Source organism: Nelusetta ayraudi, unplaced genomic scaffold, assembly GCF_046127955.1.
Source record: "Nelusetta ayraudi isolate G7.1 ecotype Tasmania unplaced genomic scaffold, CSIRO-AGI_Nayr_v1 ptg000011l, whole genome shotgun sequence".
Classification (NCBI taxonomy): domain Eukaryota; kingdom Metazoa; phylum Chordata; class Actinopteri; order Tetraodontiformes; family Monacanthidae; genus Nelusetta; species Nelusetta ayraudi.
The window spans coordinates 1787425-1807963 of NW_027466061.1; the positions used below are offsets into that span (position 1 = coordinate 1787425).

Genomic DNA, 20539 nt, shown 5'->3' on the forward strand with positions numbered 1-20539 from the left:
GGCCTTCAGGAAATTGTCATACTGAACAACGCAGGTGAATATAGATATTCCTGAACAGGTTTATTTATTTCATATACTATCTCTAGTTTGAGATGAATGATGTCACATTTGAGTACACGGTGCCTTACTTTAATGTCTAATCTGAAAGGAAGAGGATTTTGATAAGGCAAGAGGAGCAAAAACCTGCAAGCGATATAGAAGTCAAACAATCACAGAGCACAACCTGAACTCAGACACATTGTAATCCCATAGATTAAGGTGACCCTAAAGCGCAAGTAGTATAATACTGGATGAGTATACCATACATAGATCTCGCCTAAAAATAAATGGCCCCAAAATATCACAAAAATATACTTTCATCCCTATTTTTTAAATGTAATTTGAACTATTAGAGGCCATATAAAAATTAAAATACTATGCTAATTAATTTGTTAACCCTGAAATGTCAGGAATAACTGACCCAAGCCTAAATCTAGACCTCCTACTATCTGTATCATGACATGATGGTGAGCAACATGGGGTCTCCAGGAACAAACTTTAAGGCTTGACATGAAATTATTTTTCCCATAAAGCAGCAGCAACATGTTCATTACCACATTCAAAAGATATGGTTTACAGCTTTATTTAGTCAGTCCAGTTCATCAAGTATGGCGAATGGGATGGGAAGGAAAATAAAAAATAACCTCTGACACATAAGATGACACATCTCAGAGTTTCATCAGGCATTCATCCATCTTCACCTCTTTTTCCTAAATGTGCAACAACTGCTCCAGTTGTTTGGTCCCTCTTCCAGTAAAAACGACAGAACAAAGTACCAAAAACGGTTCATTCAAAGTCGCGAAAAAATGTTAATAGCAGAGTTACAGAAAATGGCACAGTCACAGAGAAAATCAAACAATGATAGCCAGTAAATCAATTGAATGCCAGTCCCTCGTCAAACCAGATATCCAGCTACTTCATCTACACAAAAACAGTGGGTATTTCATATGGTCTACTGTGTACCAGGGTGGTGTTCACCTGCATATATCCTGAAGAAAATAACTTGTGCTGTAACATCCAGACAAAAACATTATGAATAGTGAAGTACACAGAACTGTTCTGTAAGACATAGAGAGTGCATGCATTTCTAAAATGCAAACTTGAACCCCGATTGATGCTCACACCATTCGCCACATCTAAAAAGGAAAAACAACACAACTAAAAATCCCTTCTTACTAGTGATTCTAGTCATATATATAGATTTAGTATATATATGTTACATTTGCTGTTCCTGTAAAAGTACCTTAAGTCGTTCATATTATATATATTTGACTGTCTCAGTTAATCACATATGATCTTTTGGACAACAAATTTAGGTACATTCAGGAATTTATGTAAAAAGTCTTACAATTTTTCTTTACAATTCATTAAAAATACAGCGGAGCAAAAATATTGGTAGTACAACAGTCCACTGTCCTGCAGAGGCTGCCCAACCATAGCTCAACAGTCGTTTTATACTTCTTCTAGAAAGCAAAAGTCAATTTCACACATTTACCATCCACCTAAATGCTTCACTCTGTACGAATCTCTGTCTCCGGCCTCGGCACGGCCAGGTCAGTCTGAATAAAGGCTCCCTGGCCCAGTGCTGTGGAGTACGCTTGGTTGTTGTGGCTTGCGGTCGAAGACCCCGGTGTGGGATACGAGCTTGAACCACCACGTTTTTGAACAGGGGCCAGAGGCGGCTGAGGTATTGGGTGGTAATCGTCCAAGTTGTCGTAGTGGGACTGAGTGCTGTGTTTCTGATAGGAGTAGTCTCTCTCCAGTTCCGCCTTCCCCTGGCTGTAATGCTGCTGCTCCCGTACGCTGTGAGACCGCTCCAGCTTGGAACGGGCAAACTGTTCCCTGGGGGCCGCCTGCTGCTGCTGCTGCTGCTGCTCGTCTGCAGCAGCATTGTAGCCACTCGGCGTCTTCCCCTTGCTCTGGTGCTCGGTGTCGGGCCGCTCGTACCGTGGTAGGAAGTTCCTCTTGCTGGGATACTCCTGCTGCCAGTGTTTAGACCTGTTGCCGTCCCCAGCCTTCTTGTCCTCCCCGGCTTCATACTTGCTCTGCAGGGACAGACTGTGGCTCAGAGTCGACGGGAGGGAGTGCGAGGACTGGCATTTCTTAGAGCCGCTCGGCTTGCTGTCCGACTTGTCTGCCGCGGCATGCTTCTCGGTCTCCATGTACATGAGGACGTCAGGGTCGGACACCATGTGTCTGGGAAGGTAGCGGGCGTCTTTGCTCTCGGCTGTGACCAGCACAGCTTTGCCCGGGTCTGACTTGCTACGCAGGTGCAACGTTTCGTAGCCCGACATGTCTGCTGGCGCAAAGAGGCTGACGTTGTCGTACTGCGAGAGGACGGGGCCTTTCGCCTTTTGTCTGGCCCGGCTCTCCCTGCGGATGGAATGCACGTGGAGCCTTTCCGACTCCTCCGGGTCCCAGGTGAGGTAAGCGGCGGACTCCATGGCTCCGTGGCCAGGGGGCATGTCCCTGCTCACGAAGCTGTGCTCCTTCCCGGTCGGGAGGAGGTGGCGGGCGAGGTGGTGGTGGGAGGCGTGGGGGTGATGGTGGTGGTGGTATCCGCTCACTTTCCCACTTGGCCTGCCGGGAAACCCACTCTGATCTCGGCTGTGCAAATGCAAATGCCTGACACGGATGGTGCCGTAGGGGTCGATGTCGTGGTACGGGTCTACCGGACTGGAGCCGGAGTAGGGGCTGTAGCGATACTGGACCCGGCCGTTCTCAAAGTAGGGCTGCAGCTGGGTGACGTGGTAGTCTCCTTGGGAGGACGACTGCTGCTGCTGTTGCTGCTGCTGCTGCTGCTGCTGCTGCTGCTGCTGGTAGGCTTTGCACTGGTGGACGGCCCGGTGGTAGAAGAACATGTCGTCGTCGGGGGGGACCTCGGTTCTTTGGATGGGCACGGTGCGGATGGTGGAGGGGACGTGGAGCGAGTGGACTCTGCGGATGGTGGGGTAACCGTGGGTCCTGTCGTGGCTGTAACCCTGAGGCCCCGGGCCGGGTGCTACGTACACACCGCGGGGATTCCCTCTGGATTTGATGGAGTGGTGGTAGGACCTGGGGCCCAAAGTGCTGTACCTGTTGTCCACCCGGGCCACGTACGGGATCGGGGTCTCAGACTTGGATACAAACGAGATGTGCGGAGGCACGCTGTCCGGCCGGTAGTGGTGCGGCACCGGCTGCGCCCTCTGGTGGTAGTACGAGGCCCCGGGTGGCTCTATCAAAATGGGCTCTCCTTTGGCGTGGTACAAGTAGGCCGGCGGGTGCGAGGGCGGTGGGCAAGGAGAAACAGGGTGGTGAGGCAATGCCTCCTCCAGGTGGCTGGGTGCAAAACTCTCAGGGAGGATGTGGTAGGGGGCCTCGCTCTGGCTCAGGGCTGCCGTGGCGAGTTTGCTCTCAATGGTGCGCACGGGAGGGGGAGGAGGAGGTGCAGGTCCGTGAGTATCGTGGTGCTTCGACTGTGTGCAGGGCTGGATTGGCTTTATGGCCTCCCAAGGTTTCTCAGCTGGCTCCGCGGTGGTCGGGGCCACTCTGGCGCTCGCCTTCGAGAGGGGCTGACTCGGCTGGGTCTGGTTCGGGGATTTCACCTGCGCCAGAGGCAGCGGCGCTGGGTTGGAGAGCGGCTGCGGCTGCGTTTTTTGAGGTTGAATTTGTGTTGGAAGACGAGGCGGCGTCTGATCTTGGCTCTGCTTCTGGGTCTGTGTTTGATTCTGGTGCAGCGAGAGCGATTGCCTTTTGGGCTTCTGAGGTGGTTGTTCCAATGGTTTGGGAGGGATCACAAGTGGCACCGTTTCCTCTGATTTGACCTGAAAGGAATAAATGGAAACAAGGTTTGAGACTTGCATGAGGTTGCATGTTCTCCCTGTGTCTGTGGGGGTTCTCCAGCTTCCTCCCACAGTCCAAAAACATTCATATGAGGTGAATTTGGAACTCTAAATTGACCGTAGATGCGAGTGAGAGCGAGTAGCAGTTTGTTTTTCTATGTGACCCTGCGATGAACTGGCGACTTGTCCAGGGTGTCCACCTGCCTTCGCCCTATGACAGCTGGGATAGGCTCCCGCAGACCCCTGTGACCCTGAGTGCAGGAGGAAGTGGCTTTTGAAATTGGATGGTTGGATGAATATACAAGACGAGCCATCTTTGTTTGCCAAGTCAAATTTCTTGTTTTCATTCTGTGAAAACTTCCCGAAAATAAACTTGATTTAGATTCTAATGGTATTAATTAGAGATGTTGTATCCATTAGCACCAATGTATATCATAATTTGGTGGTTATTAATAATTTATAAGAGCCACTCTGTGTTAAAGGCGTGACTTACCTCAGGAACAGACTGTGTTGAGACCTGGGTGTCTCTGCAGCTGGTGGCCGGGGTGTCACAGGATGAGGAGTTGTGGGCTGGGACGTGCACGGCGGCAGGCGGCTGCCTCACAGGACTTTTTCTGGTCGGGGAAGCCTGGCTGGTTCCATTGGGAACAGGAGCACTCTTGCGGAGCCGGGCGTCAGAGTGTGCAGGGGAGTCCGTTTCTGGCTGCGCAACGGGTGCCGCAGTGGAAGTCTTGGCACTCTCGAGGCTGATGAAATCCACTGGCTGCTGGTTGGCTGGAGGACTGGGATGTGCGAGTTGGGATTTGGCGGGGGCGAAAGCAGGCGGCGGGGAAGTTCTTCCACTTCCTCTCTCTGGAGTGGAAGCCTGGACCAGTGGGTGAGTCGTGTGGTGGAGGCCAGAGGCGTCCAGAGGAGACTGCGGCGTGGAGGCTTGGGACTGAGATTGACCCGAGACCTGCTGGGCCGATTCGGCCAGGGCCAAGGCCAACATGCGGGCCGCGTTTTTAGGAGGGGGAGGGGGAGGGGTGGTGGTGGTGGTGGTGGTGGTGGTGGAGACTGTAGAGTTGACGGTACAAGGAGCGTTGTCCTTTGAAGAGTCCACAGACACGACTCCTGTAGGGACAGACAGCAGAGGCAGGGGGGGGGCGGGAGAGAGAGCGTGAGTCCATGGCTCAAATGTCTACAATTTGACTGCTTTTATTGTTGTTGTTGTTGTAGTTTTTGGTATTTAATAAATGTTTTCAGGGTGACCATATAACAGCAGGGCCGTCATCCCTGTGAATTAGAGGAAAGCAAATCTTCACCAATGTTAAATATTAATAAACTATGTGAACTTGTTCCTTCTGTTCTCGTGTTAGCGTGTAGCTAAGGCCCTGTTCTCAGGCTCCGTGTGACCATAAAATGTCAAATTCACAACAGCTTTGGGCACGAAGCGACGAAAACGGCATTCAAATGAGAAAAAGAAGTGGGGGGGGGTGCAAGTGGGAGACACGTCCTCACCCTGCTGCTCCGCCTGCTGTTGCCGTCTGCCGTCGTCTCCCTTTGGCTGCCGGACGTCCGAAGCGTCGAAGGCCGCCAGCTTGTGGTGCAGCTCCATCTGGAAAGCCTCACTCAGCGACGGCTCGGCCGCCCTCAGCAGGACACTGCCCATCAGCGGAGGGCCGGCGTCCTTTGACCCCGTGGGTGTCGACGGCGCTGGCGGGGGGTCGACCTGCGCAACGGCCTTCCCGTTGGCCTGAGCGGGCTGGTCGCCGCCGCATGGCTGCGACTTGGCCGCCCTCTTGCTCTCCGCCGCCGCCTCCTCGACGAATGTGGCCGAGATGAGGTCGGCGCCGCTCCTGCCGCCGAGACTCATGGGGCTTTTCTCGGGGCCCTCGGCCCCTGCTCCGGCTCCGGCTCCGGCCCCGGCTCCGGCCCCGGCCGGCAGCTCGTCCAGGGGGAAGGCGTAGGAGTGGTTGCTGTCGGGGAGGCTGCACTGGAACGACATGGGGTCAAAGTCCAGGGAGGCCACGCCCATGTCCGGCGGGCTCAGGTCCACGTCCTCGCCGGCCAAGCGAGGGGGCGAGATGAGAGCCGGCACGCAGATGGGGCCGTCGTCGCCGTCGCTGTCCTCGCCGCCGTCCAGGTTGTCGTAGGAGTTGCAGTGCTGCCGGCTGTCCAGCAGCTCGCCGTTGAAGGACGCCGACAGGGCGTCGCTGCTGGAGCGTGGCCGGCGCGGACGGAAGACTTTAGACTCTCCTGAAGGGAGGAGAAATAATTCGGTAACGCCGTGAAATTTTGATGACGCTGCGCTTTTTCTCACTCCTTTTCTTTTCTGTGTTTGTTAATTTAGCTTCTTTAAATTTTCTTTCTGTATTATTTTATGTTATGGATTTGTTTGATAGCAGTTAGGACAGGCATGGGCAAACTACGGCCCGGGGGCCATATGCAGCCCGTACAGCTTTTTAATCTGGCCCTCTGAACTTTAAGAAATTATACTAATAGAAATTAAGTAAATCATAAAATGGCTGTATTTCCTCCATTTTGTCAGAGTTTTAAGAGTCATTTCAATAAAGAGCTAAATACCGTGGGGCTTCAAAGACACTGATTTTGTTGTAACTTTGTTTTCTGCATATGCCATGAAATATTCTTTCCTCCTATGAGGTTGGTCACCCAATACTCCAGCCATTGGTCCCGCTCTGGCCCCTCTGTCACATTTCCGAAGCCACCAGTCAAAAAGTTTGCTCAGCCTTGTCAATTTGCATATTACAAAAAAATAAGAAAAGAAGAGGGCACGTGGAGAAGGACGGCTGGAAGTGATAATTACCCTCGACGTTGTGCAGGGAACTGAGTGACTCTTCACTTTTGGCTGATCTCAGTGTCGCTGTGTCTCCCCGGCCTCCTGCAGCGAATACACAGAAACAAACTTTTAACACTCATCGACTCCTCACTGAACAATGATATTATAAACTAAAAACAAATAAAACACTTGATACAGTGGAGAAATGACTTACCAGCGAGTGCCATGGCTTTGAGTTCATTGGGCTCACTGGGGTTGCGATGTAACTTCCGTTTGGACATGGAGGAAGACTTGCCCAGATTGAAGAACGAACGCCAGCTCCCCACAGGAGACTTTTTGGACTTTATTGGCGGCCTTTTCCTAAAGATGGAGGGAGGGGGCCAAACAGGCAGAGAACATCAGAATTGTTGGGCGTGCAGCCAAGTCCGAGAGGTTCAGTGCAGTTTTAGTCAGTATTCTATATTTTTATTTATAGGATAACGTTCCAAAGGCTGAGAGTTTGACTTTTAGTCATGCGATCACATGTTGTGCTTGTGATAATTTGCAAATTTCCCCTTTATGTCCGAGACATCGAAAGTCATCTCCGACTGCAAGTGATTTTTAAATGTTGCATACCAGGCAATGACCAGCAGAGGGAGTCACAATCATGTCGTTTACTGGCACTGACACTCAAAGCCTGTGTGTCATGATTCAGAGTGATACAATGATCAAGGTGGGAAGCGAAGATAACAAACCTCTCTGTGGGAAACTCGATGACAGTGTGGAACTTTCCCTGCAAGGCAGCCGGGCCTTCGCCCACCTCGATGTATTTGCTGTCCTCAGTGACCGGAGAGTTTATCTGTGCCTGGGTTCTCGCCTGAGCCTCCTCCAGGGTCAGGAGTTTGGTGGAAGGTGATGAAATCAGCAGAGATTTGGGTCGTGACAAAGAATTGTGACCTGGAAATGGAAAACATCTGTAAAAACAGCAATAAGGTGCAAGAGTCTTGGCTAACTTGCATGCATGTGTGTGTGTGTTTACCTCCTCCTTCTCGTATAAGCGAGCTGAGTTTCGCGCTAAAAAGAACGTCGACGTGGTTGAGGATGAACTCCACCACCACCGACTGGATCCGAACCTCCATGAAGGCGGCCGTGCCGCTGAAGCAAGCAGATTCAATTTGTTTCGACCTGAGAGAATTGCAGGCAGAAGTGACGGGGGGGGGGGGGAAGAGTTGATTTGGTGGAAATGCCAATGCACTTAATCATGTCATCTGTGTTCAGTTTTCATCATTCGCAGTGAATTTGCATCCACCCACGAGCAAGAGCCGAAAAACCTTTCATTTAGGACGAATGACTCATCCCCTAACAAAATAATCCTGTTTAATCTCGCACAAACCTACGTGGATTATTCCAGTCCATTTAGATTTTGTGTCAACTCTTTGATGAGCAACGTAACAAGATTGCACGGCGAGTTGATGAGGCGGTGGTAGATGAAACTGCTGCCAGACAGGTAGCCTCATTACAAGAGTGTATTCCCTTGTTACAACATAATGACAAGAAAACAAACATTTCTAAAACCAAACTACAAAAAACCTGCCACATACCATTAGTGTTATACAATATATATACATATATATATATATACATATATTAATACATATATATATATATATATATATATATATATATATATATATACATACATATATATATATATATATATACATATATATATATATACATATACATACATATATATATATACATATACATATACATACATATATATATATACATATACATATACATACATATATATATATATATATATATATATATATATATATATATGTATATATATATATATATATATATATATATGTATATATATATATATATATATATATATATGTATATATATATATATATATATATATATATGTATATATATATATATATATATATATATATATATATATACATATATATATATATATGTATATGTATATGTATATGTATACACACACACACACACACACACACACACACACACACACACACACACACACACACACACACGTTTTTACAGTGTGGTACTGATGTCAGTAGTTTACGCGGGAAACAACCAAATAAAAATGACATTGAAGATCCATTACAGTGAAACACTTTCTGCTGGACAACTGGAATGAGAAAACAACTCCTTGCGCATGATCCACCATCTCACCTCAGCAGGTTGGGCGCCCAGACGATGGCCAGGTTCTTGCTGTGCATGTTGGTGACGCAGCTGAAGGCCGCCAGATGGGAAAGATGCCGCATAAGAAACTCCAGCGTCCTAAAATCAAAGGTGCATTAATTCAAATGGAACTGCAAATGTTGCAGCATAAATAATAACAATGATACAACTACTTCTTCAGAGCATTTTTTCCCCAGGCTCAAATCTCAAAGGAAAAATCAACAACAAATTAGAATCCACAAAGGTCAGGAAATTCAATTCATCACAGATGTAACTGTCTGCTGTGACCTTGTGAGTCACTCTCATAAATGTGCTTAAAAATGGGTTTGTTATTCCCGTGAACGGACCCCAAAGTGAGCACACATGACATGTATTTCAAATCTGGCAGCCCTCAGTGTCGAGGGATGAGGGCTGGTTGTGACACGGCCCTAACCTGTAATGCGGCGGAGGAAGCTGCTGGATGACGTCGTGTATTTTGATGAGTCGTTCCTCGTCCGTTGCTGCTGACACAGCGTCCTTCAGAGGAGAAACAAAGGCAGGCATGAGGACGGGAGTCGCAGGGAAAACAGGTCGGGAAAGTGCAAGTCTGTCAACGAGAGGAATGTCATCCGAGGACCCGGCTGCGAGCGGGAGCGCTGGGCAGACATTACAATCTGGCCACACACGCCAACGCCCCCCCTCCCCTTCCTCCCCCACAGCCGCCATGGCAACGGGCAAAAACATTTACTTGGTCTTCAGGGACGACTCAGCTTTTTATTCCAAGTCTCGCACACAGTGGCTGGCTGCGTTCATAATGACAGGGTGTGTCAAGCACAGTGCCATGATTTCAGGGGCGTCGATCATTTCATTTTGACAAACTACAGCACGAAAAAGGAGTTTTTCTATAGTTTTTTTTTTTGAGGTTTTGCAAAATGTTTGCGCTTCATGTAAAAGCAAAACAGAGGAGCGCAAGTCAAAACAACCATGGGGTTATTTCCTGTGTTTTTACAAAGCATTGCACGCGCGCTTACGGAGAATTTCTCGTAGAGCTGGTAGGTGAGCAGCGGGTTGGGGAGCTCTCTGAAGTAGAGCTTGCACAGCGAGCCCACACAGTGGATGTCCTGGATGTAAACATCTTTGGTCAGGTCGGGAATCTGCTCCGAGTCGAACTCGTGCCTGGCGAAAGAGAGCAGAGAGACAACAAGTCAACCTGGGGGAAGCACAGGAAGAGAACAGGATGTTGACAGCTGTGGGGAGTATTAAAACAAATAACAACACACACACACACACACACACACACACACACACACACACACACACACTTTAAGATGGGTTGGTTTTCTTCTTTTGACCAGTGTCAAAGACAGCTAAATATATACGGGATAGAATTGGTGTATCTATGGTGTTATCATAGAGTTTGAAATGCTACTGCTACACTAACAGAATATAATAGTCTAACTCAGGGGTGGGCAAACTTTTTGTCTGGTGGTGCCACAGTGGGCTCTAAAATGTGACAGTGGGGCTGGAGGAGGAGCATATGGATGGAGTGTTGTGAGGAGCCACCTCGCAGGTCAAAAAAATGCATCAGGGGATATGTAGAAACGTGTGCTTTTAAGTTGAAAAATTAACAAAAGCGTGACAACAAAATATTTGCCTTTGAAGCCCCAGGGTATTTAGCTCTTTACTGAAATGACTCCTAAATCACAGAAAAAATGATGAAATGCAGCTATTATATGATTTACTTACTAGTACTATAATTTCTTCAAATTCATTGGGCCGGATTAAAAAGATGAACAGGCCGCATATGGTCCCCGGGCCATAGTTTGCCCATACCTGGTCTAACTTTTATTGTTAATGTGTTGTCTACAATGAAACTGGCGGGGCAATAAAACTGAATCAATGGGCAAAAATGAAATGCCATGTTCGCAATTTAAATTTGTATATACTGCAAGTGCACCCCGTGTGGCCGGAGACAAAACCCCAGACTCATAAATCCTACGCGGACACAATAATGATGATGGCCGACTGAGTGAGCCTGTCTGCACTTCCGTGAAGTGCAATCCTCTTGAGTCAAGTATCGCGACGGCGACGCGACACGCACTCACTGTTTACAAAGCCAAAACAAGCTGCGAGATTGTGAAATGATGAACAAAGCTGCACCCGGGCGTGACGCTCACTGGAATACACCCAGTGTGTGTAGCAGAACAAGAAGAGAATTCTCACGTCTAAGTGTCAGAGCTTGATACGGTTTTGATTTTGTCTGTAACAGATTCGTTAAGTCCAGGTAGAATGTAGGTTATCAGAGGAGTTGGTGAGTTATTTTTTTTTTCCATCGATTAGACACCGGTGCAAGGTGCAGAGCTGATAAAACACCTTCATAAAATCCTGTTTACAAAGAAGGCAGTGAGTGAGTGAGTGAGTGAGCGAGTGCATCGTGTCTGCGTGTCGTACCGCAACTTCTGGATGTTTGAGGCGACTCCAGAGAGGCGGTAGATTCCGTCCACCACGCCGTGCTTCTCGATGAACTCTGTGCAGCTTTTAAGGACCTGGGGCACTGCAGGAAAAACAAAAGAAGACTGAGGTGGCACTTACAAAACAAAACGGTGACCAAACTCTGGCTTGGTTACCGAAGGAAAGTCACTTCGGTGGCCTTGCACAGTGCTTTTCAACCAGTGTGCCGCGGCACGGTAGTGTACTGTGAGATAATGTCAGGTGCGCCATGATCCAATTTCACTTAATTCGTCTGAAAGAAATAATAACATTCCATTTTGGAGTGACTGTGCTTTAAAAGGAACAGGACATCAGCTTTGTGTGCATCTAAACAGACCCTGGTTCCACACTGGCTGAGTCTAAATAAATGAAGAGACTATACTGTCATTATGAGGCTAAAAAATGTCATTTTATAATATTTTTTTTCAACGTTAAATATAATGGTGGCTCGAAAAAGGTTGAAAAACACTGGCCTTGGAAACTTATTGTATTAGACCTTTGAGAGTGTAGATAATGATGAAGGTAGAGACAGTATGACTATCCAAATGTAACCTTTTTTTGGCACGTTGGCCTTGAACCTGTTTTCCTCCACAAAGTGGCAAAACATGTTGTGTGCCGGATGACGCAGCTCGTCACCGATGACCGTCTTTTAGAGACGAACTGGCAGCAAGAGAAAAACCTCAGCAAAACACCCAGGGTTTTCATTGTCACTCAGCAGCCATGAATCATGGAGGCACACCATTTATCTGTGTGTGTGTGTGTGTGCGTGTGTGTGTGTGTGTGTGTCTCGGTGTGCATTAGGAGGCTCCCAGGCCTCACACAACTTGCACATCACTCAGAGGATGACAGAGAGCGGGACGCTGGCCTCAGCAGCTGTTCGGCCGAATTCCACACATAGCAGAAGGGAAAACGGAGGAAGTTTGTTCTCAAGCGGAGAGAAAACAGAGCGGGCGGGGGGGCGAGGGATAAATCCTGTGTTCCTGACGTGGGAGGATTCTTAAGACAAACATGCAAAGCAGTCGGTGTTGCTTTGGACGCAAAGAGGAATTCACCCGCTGGAGGACTTCATCGCTCGAAAGTCGAGCGATGAAGTCCGAAGGTTTTATGGCAGAAACTGTGGTAGTGCGTGATGTGTCGAAAAGTGATTCTAACTGAACGCAGCTGGACTTTTGTACTGCGCCACGTTATGAGATTGGAAGAGTAAAGGCTGCGTTCAGACTGCAGGCGAATCTGATTCCAAATCAGATTCCTTCTCAAATCCAATTTTTAGGGCTGAGTGTCCACACTGTTTTTTTTAAGCTAGTGTCCAAATGGGATCTGGTTCTGTTCAGACTGGGCCACATTATGGACTCATCAGACAGGTTGCTGTAGCAACGACGCTGGAGTGGAGGGGTCGTCCAGCGTAGCATGTAGTGTGTGACGTCATATAGTTGCGACAGCGGCACTTGTTGCGCTACAAGCCCTGGAGCTTGGCTTGAAGGGAGCAACTGTATCTCCCCACACACTGATGAGCCAATGAGATTCCTCCTCTGTCCAGGGACTGCTGTTTTCCACTTCTTCCGTCTGCTCCATTACGTTACAGCTGCGCACCTCCAATGGCGCCCTCTGGTCTGCCGCATTGGGTGTGGCGTCGCGTAGAGTGACGTCGCTGACAGTCAAAACCGATCGGTGTGTTTGGAGCTGTTCACACTGAGACGCATCCGTCCAAATGCCATTTGAAACGACCTCCAGAAGGTGGTTTCAATCCGTTTTGCAAAAATCGGATTTCGTGTGATTTGTGACCGTTCACACTACAAAAGTGCCATCCGGTTTCAATCTGGATGAGCTAAAAATCTGATTTTGGCTGCCAGTCTGAACGCGCCAAATAAAAACAACAATCAAAGGCAAGCGGTTGGGAGCAAGAAGGTCTGGACACTTTGTCTTTCATTGTGACTTCATTTTGTTAAATCGAACCAAATGTGGTTTTAGAGGTAACTCTGGTCTTCTACTCCAGTGTGAAAGCCCTTTAATAATTAACTTGTGTCACTTGATGAGTCACTCCTTCCTGGGGTCAAGGTATAGCCAGCAGGTGCGCGAGGTGGAGAGGGTTTTTATCTAAGCCTCTCACGGTGAGACGGCGTTTGCAAGTGAGTCATCGACTCCGTCGGACGATGTTGTTCCACTGCACTGTCAAATGTGACATCTCGCATCAGCGCAATCGCTGCTAGCTGATGCGCTGCTAAAATGCAGGAGATCCGTGAGTACACAGCTTGATGGCTCCAACATCAACAAACAGGTTTTCAAGGTGGCGTCAGAATGAAGCTGATATCGGACTATTGACTGGACTTTAGCAGCCGGCTGATATTACAGGAAACATGAGATTGACGCCATGTTGCCGAGAGCTCAGAGAATCAATGCGGCTGAAGGAGTTAGTCTAGTTTAGGTGAAGCCTTGCGAAACCAATCAAACTGGAGTCTAAACCCCCCCCCCCCCCCCACATCTCTGCCAGACACATGCAGCGTTTCAGCCACACGAAACTAAACCAAGTGGAGAGCTTGGTTTAGACTTTCAAGACTTTCTGCAAACTCCTCCCCGAGATGTGTAATTACCATGAGGTTTGCAGCCGTTCAATTAGGACTCACACCACCCAGCGCCACAGTTGCAAACAGGACCCAGAAGTTGTGTCGTGTGCAGAACTTGTAATTTGGGTGTTTACGGTGTCAGAATATAGATTTTATTACTTTTGAAAAGTGTTCCCAAACAAAGATAAGCAACTCTGGACGGCTGCCTTACATTACAGCAACAGATTGAGAAGAAGTCTTATCCAACTCCTGCCAAGGGCAACAAACATCTATACAGTGAAAATCGCAGAAAGCTTCACTTGATTTCACTCGTGGAAAGTCAACCAATGGAAAGGTTCAGATTGTGCTGAGCTTTACGGGAGTAAGCGGAACGCTTAAACGTGCGTGTCTGATAAAGAGGAGGATCTTATAGAAAAGGAACAGATGAAGATGTGGAGTTGTGCGAGGCGAGGAGACTGCAGTTAGTGCTGTAGGTTGAAAACGACAAAGGATGAAGCCCATTAAGGAAACATTAAAGCCCAGGGATGAGCTGACCCCCATGACCTTGAGGGCAGGAGGAAGCAGGTGTAGAAGATGGATGGTAGCTGTGTAAAAAAAAAATCCACGAAAATATATCGAAACAAACGCTCTCAAATAAAAATATTAATATTGAAGAAGTGCAAGGACCAGGCAATCCGATCAAGAAAAAAAATAAAATGTGGATCTAGATGCCTGTCAGTAATACTATTAAAGAGTTTTGAGGTGGACACTTCAGTGCTGCGGGTTGTTTATCCACATTTTTTCGGTGTGTAAAAAATCAAAACAAAACACAACAACAGTTAGAATCTCTCTCTCTCTCAAGTTGTTTTTACCATCGTGTCCTGAGTTGAGCAGGTGTTCTCCCAGGTCGCAGCCGAACACCCTCTCCCGGAGGATCCCTCTCTGCTTCAGCTTCTGCTTGGTGGGCCTGGACTTCATGAAGGTGCGCAAAAAGGTGATCAGCTTCCCGTGCTTCTTGGACACTGCGGAGGGAGAGGAGAGACAATCTCTAGTGTGTGTGTACATGTGCACGTGAGCACAGAGGGTGTCAAACTCAAATTCACAGTGGGGACAACAGTTAAAACTTGGACAAAGTCGCGGCCAACACCACGTCCATCAACCGTCGTGCATTACGGCTCCATTCTAATGCAAAGCACCCCATCTGAGACAAAGCCAAATCATATTACTCAGTTGATGTCTGGAAGCTTCTTTCAGCTCAACTTCAGAAGGATGTGGAGAGGCTGTCAAGGGACTCCAACAATCTGGATTTTTGACCAAAGCGGCCAAACTCAAAGGAACTGGTCCCCGTCTCCTCACATTTGTTAAAAGCATCTGGAGTTCACGTCACATGCCGGCCAGATGACAGTCGCAGACATTCTCCGCTCTCCGGCCGGGTGCTGGACTGCGAGGCGGACGGAGTGGAATCTCTACTGAGAGGAAATGAGCGGGAACGTTTCCTTCAACTCGAGGGACAGCCTCAGGGAGACGCATCAAAGCTCTAATTCACTGAGTGACCACATGCACTTCAGCATTCAATTCAGCAGACCGCTCCACGGGCCATGCTCGACTACAGCAAAATGTTATGCATATTTAAATAAATATAATTTGAAAAGAAAAACAAAACAAACTTATCTGCAATAGCAAACTGAACTAAAAACAAACAAACAAAAAAAAAAGATCAGAACTAGCAAAATTATTGAAAGTAACATTTAAAGGTCCAGTGTGTAATATTTGGCTTTATTTGTGATTTTTGTATTGGTAAAAGTTACTGCACATACAGTATATACATACATCAAAGTATATACCCACAGTACAATAAAAGTAATTTGGTTTTCTTAGCCTTAGAACAGCTCTTTTATATATATATATATAAAAAAATAGGCATCAACTTACTGTAAAATATACACATTCTATGTCACATACATCAACTACAGTTGAACGTTATCTAGGTTAAACACTACGTGAAAATCAGAAAAAGAGAGGACACTGCTGTTCCATTCTTGTACTCGGCTGACCTGCCAAACAGTTTCCATAATTCAAACCAAGTGGAAAATGAAACAGCAAAGAGAGCAGCACAGTGCGGTGACGTCAGCCCCATCAGTCCGACCTTCTGCGAGCAAATGAGGTCCCTCGAGTGCAACAAGGACAAAATGGTGGAGCCGGGATCAAACTGCCGGACGGGACGGTGCTGGCCAGGTGTGAGTCACCGCACCGTCTGCTTCTCACCACAAGTCTTTTCAGAGACGTCGCAAAGAGCCCAATGCTCCTGGAGAAGCTGCGCTTGCATGTTTTATGTTATTTGGAATACCAGAAAACCCTCCGTATACCAGGTGGGAAGACATGCAGCTGGATGATACCAGCAAGAAACCTAAATATGCTGAACACAGAGCGTTGTGTCGCACAACTGCAGTACTGCTTGTAACTTACTGGGGTCAAAAGAGGTGGGAAGTAACTGAGTACAAATACTTTGTTACTGTACTTAAGTAGATTTTTCAGGTTTCTGTACTTTACTCGAGTACTTGTTCTTCTGACGTTTTACTTTGACTCCCTTTACATTTGTATACAAATAAATGCTTTCAACTCCTCACATTGGAAAAACACGCTGGTTACTTTTGTCTTTAAAAGTCTTTAAAAGATAGAAATTCTGCTCAGTAATTCACTTTAGTTGTTGTGGATGAAAGTTTTGAAGGAGAATATTTTTAGAGTATCTCGGCTTCACTGTTCAGTACATTTTCAGTCAGTACAGAAGAAAAATAAACGTGAAGGAGTTTCAACATGGATTTAAAAATGAATGCATTGTTTGAGTTGAAAAAAACCCCAAACAAACCCTTTTTACTTCTTGAGTAGATCTCAGAACTTGCACTTCCTTACTGATTCAACTCCACTAGAGCAACTCCACTTCACCACCACTGCTTCCATCCAACACTTCTACACACAATAATCCTGATGTGCATCTCACGCAAGGAAAAACAACACAGGCACAAGTGGTGAATGGCACTTTAAACAGTTATCAGTTCCCCTGACCGCTTTCTGCTCTTCAGCCTCAGCATCTGGAACTTGACTTCCTTGTTGAAAACACCCTTGGCTCCAAGATCTCCTGTCTGCACTATTACAGCCTGAAGGGGAAAGACAGCCGCTGGATCACACCGCTTTTCATTCAGATTCCAGGCCGCATTCCTCCGACTAATTACAAACAGTCAAAATCACAACTCCTCCAAAACTTTAATGCAATTCAGAGCCTTGACGGATCATGACAAGTGTAACGTCAGAGGATCGCAGAGGCTGCCAATAGAGGATGACAGGACACGGATTTATTTTTCACATTTATCAAAGCAATCGTCTTTGAAGTCACGCTGTTTTTTGATTTTGCTGTGTGCGTTCTGTTCTGCAGAGTTCTGCTTGGAAGACGATCCAGCTGAAAGTGGGACAGCGCTCGTCAAGCGGAAGACGCAAAAATCAACTACGCTACTAAGTAGGAATAATTAGGTGTAGTTGTTTTGCCAGCCAACTGGAGACAGTGTGTGCAGCCGACATAACTAAATGCAAAGCTGAAGTTCAGACTGAAACTAATAAGTCACTCTCAATGGTCGACCAGGTTGTGACACGTTTGCTGTTTGTGATGCCTCGTTTTAATAAGGAACAGGAGTGAACAGACTAAAGTATTTCACTGGCTCTGCTGTATTTGAATACGTTTTAATCATCTAGGCTATAAATGTGGTGTCTCAGGAGTGTCAGAGATTGATTTCTAGAACAAACTTTTCACTTAGCGCTTGTTGGGGACAAAGTTCACCAAACATATTGTGAGGCCACTGTTGCTTATCTGTCAGTGATATATAAACATATTGAAATCAATATCATATCAATTCGTTTTTTTTCACTTGACACACCAACAGAGGCCTTTTCAAAGAAAGACAATCCAAGGCTGATTTAGAACAACTTTGCCCCCTGTCTTCACAATGGCTTGAATCTGACTCATTTTGTAGGGCTCGGTACATTTTTTTTGAATGACGTGGTGCTGTACCATTTGGACCCACACACACACCAGCAGGAGCCGTCGGCCTCTGTGTGAGGGAGCAGCGGTAGGTTCTTCTGGGAGAAAATTTCATTTCTGCCGTCTCACCGCAGCCGAAACTGCTGAGGCAGCGGTGTTTACTCGCCGCTGAGGACGTTTAGCATCCCGTCGAGGAGGCCGGCCAACGGTGCCAAGTGTGCGAGCTCGCGCCGACACGCGGCTCCGGGCGGAGTCGCTGTGACACGCGACGAAGAGGAGTCGCGGGGACGAGCCAGACTCTGAACGGGTTGGACGGACGGAGGCTCCCATCTGCTTCCTGTCAGGGGAGACGACGCTCGCCTCGGGCCGGCACCGCTGTGAGCGCGGCTGTGTAGACCAGGCAGCCACGCAAAAATGTGCACAATAATAAAAAAGGGCATAAAATAAAGGCATTTCCATGAACTGGGACACTAAAAAAAGCCATGGGGGTCTTTCATTGTTAGTGTATCACAAAACTACAGTGTTCCAGGAATGTGGATCTTAAGCTCCTCTATTAAACATACGCACAGTGGAAAAAGGTTTTCAGACACCCTTAAAAATTCACTCAATCCCAATAATTGTCAATAAATATTTGCCAGAGGATTTTTTTGTGTGTTTGTTTGGAAAGTTTTGGCTGCACCAGAAGCACACAAACAAATGGAAATGATTTTAGTATTTATTGTGAACCAAGGCAAAATTAGAAAACAAAAGTCGTTTGGTACTTTATTGGTACTCTTGGGTGCGTTGTAGGGACGTCACCTTGCTAAAAAAGTCCAGTTGTGAGCTGGAGGGAACAGTGCACGTGCAGCATGTGGATAAATGCTGGTGACTCAGGTCGAGAATAAACAGCACGTGAAGATTTAAGACTGATTCTTAGTGCAATACAGTCCACCACAAATGCATGAGGTGTCCAAAAACTTATTTCCACCACCGTATGAGGTCGAAAACTATCTTCAAGAGTCCAATTCAAAGTGAAGTGTGATCCTCTGATGTTTCGCATTCCTCGATCGTAGCAGTGTTTGTGCATTGACACGTGCGAGGTATCACAGCTGGCACCTGCCTGAGACGAGGACACACGCACAGCCAAGTGGAGGAGATCCTATACGGCCGTGTTATGCCTAACAGAAGCAGACAGGTTTCAGTGGAAATCCAGTAAGTGAGAAGCCCAGCAGGGACATGATACGCTGCGGCATCCAGAGGCCAAACGACCCACTACAAACAATCAGCGCCATGGAAAAATATCAAGCTACCTACCCAGCGCCGGTTTCCAGCCGCAGGCTTTTTTTCTTTCAGAAACCCAAACTAGAAGAATTCCAGCTTCACGGTGGCGCTGCTCTGCACGTGCTTCCCGGGAAGCAGATCAGAGGCTGAGATATTTAATACAACAACTTCATGTGGCCTGAATACCCCAGTGGGTGTGGCCGCGACCCCCTGCGGCTTGGAGAGCTCTCTCCCGTTACAGCCCTGCCCTTTCACTCCAGATGCCCCCTCACCTCCACCACCCCACACACACACACACATACACACACACAAACACGCACACACACCCATGCATGCAGGCAGGCCGCCGGCCGAGCGGGAAATTCAAACTCCTTCACGCTGCATTTTCACGAAACCAAACACGTGAGGTGGGTATGGTTACACTATCCATCTAGATCAGGGATGGGCAAACCCTTTGACTGGTGGGGCAACAATGGGTTCTAAAATTTGACAGAGGGGCCGGAGCAGCAGCAGATGGATGGAGTGTTTCTGTGAGTCCCCTCATAGGAGAAAAAAATACATAATTGGATGCGTAGAAAACGAGCTTTAATATCAATTGAAAATAAACAAACGCATTTACAATATAATATATATTTGAAGCCACACGATATTTAGCTCTTTATTGAAATTACTCTTAAAACTCAGAAAAATTGATGAAATACAGCTATTTTGTTACCTTTTTTTTTTTACTATTAATATAATTTCTTCAAGTTTGGCAGGACGTAGAAAAGCTTAACGGGCTGCATATGGGCCCCGGGTCATAGTTTGCCCATCCCTGATCTAGGATCACTCCACACTGAGAGGAGTGTTTGGTTCAAAAGTGATTTACAGGCCTCCCCAACACAGGATTCTTGAGACTGAAGTGAGTGAGTCGGTAATTAACTGGCAACTTTCTACATTTTTTGTGTTATTGTAATATCATAACATGTAATAACGGGACAATGTTTTCTCTCTTTCTCAATGACCACCATCACATTTGAACATGTTAGCTACACCAACCTGCATCGGATAGTAACAAACCTGCTACCGTGACAACTCATCACAGGCGGGTGGCCTCGACGCTACAGTCCCATGAATACACCTCCCTGACCATCTCCTCTCCACTTTGTCAACAGTGTCTGGTTGCTTCCAGGGAATTCCAAGTGTACTCTGTTTATATGTGTGTGTGTGTATGTGAGAGGGACATGTTGTACCCACTCCCATTTCACACACACACAGCCAAGAGAGGCCCGGGAGAGTTGATCCCTGCTCAACTGTGTTGTGCGTGCTGTACACCCAAACCGTGTGACACCAGCTGTGCAAGGATATCTACAGCCTTTCCTGATATAAATTAGAAAAATTATAAAAATAATT

General features: G+C 47.0%; 1 protein-coding gene across 4 annotated transcripts in view; it reads right to left on the reverse strand.

The window, feature by feature from the left end:
• Nucleotides 1-606: 606 nt before the first annotated feature.
• arhgap32b (Rho GTPase activating protein 32b) overlaps nucleotides 607-20539 on the reverse strand; it is a 74223-nt gene continuing 54290 nt past the window's right edge. For all 4 annotated transcript variants that reach the window (XM_076019970.1, XM_076019972.1, XM_076019971.1 and 1 more), the window contains 12 exons: nucleotides 14730-14879; nucleotides 11279-11381; nucleotides 9859-10003; nucleotides 9282-9364; nucleotides 8840-8947; nucleotides 7658-7803; nucleotides 7374-7575; nucleotides 6854-6999; nucleotides 6667-6741; nucleotides 5361-6098; nucleotides 4354-4973; nucleotides 607-3842 (listed from right to left, as the gene is read on the reverse strand). In XM_076019970.1, coding sequence (XP_075876085.1) covers nucleotides 1551-3842; nucleotides 4354-4973; nucleotides 5361-6098; nucleotides 6667-6741; nucleotides 6854-6999; nucleotides 7374-7575; nucleotides 7658-7803; nucleotides 8840-8947; nucleotides 9282-9364; nucleotides 9859-10003; nucleotides 11279-11381; nucleotides 14730-14879 — 4808 coding nt within the window. In that variant the 3' untranslated portion in view covers nucleotides 607-1550. The remainder of the gene's footprint in view (nucleotides 3843-4353; nucleotides 4974-5360; nucleotides 6099-6666; nucleotides 6742-6853; nucleotides 7000-7373; nucleotides 7576-7657; nucleotides 7804-8839; nucleotides 8948-9281; nucleotides 9365-9858; nucleotides 10004-11278; nucleotides 11382-14729; nucleotides 14880-20539) is intronic.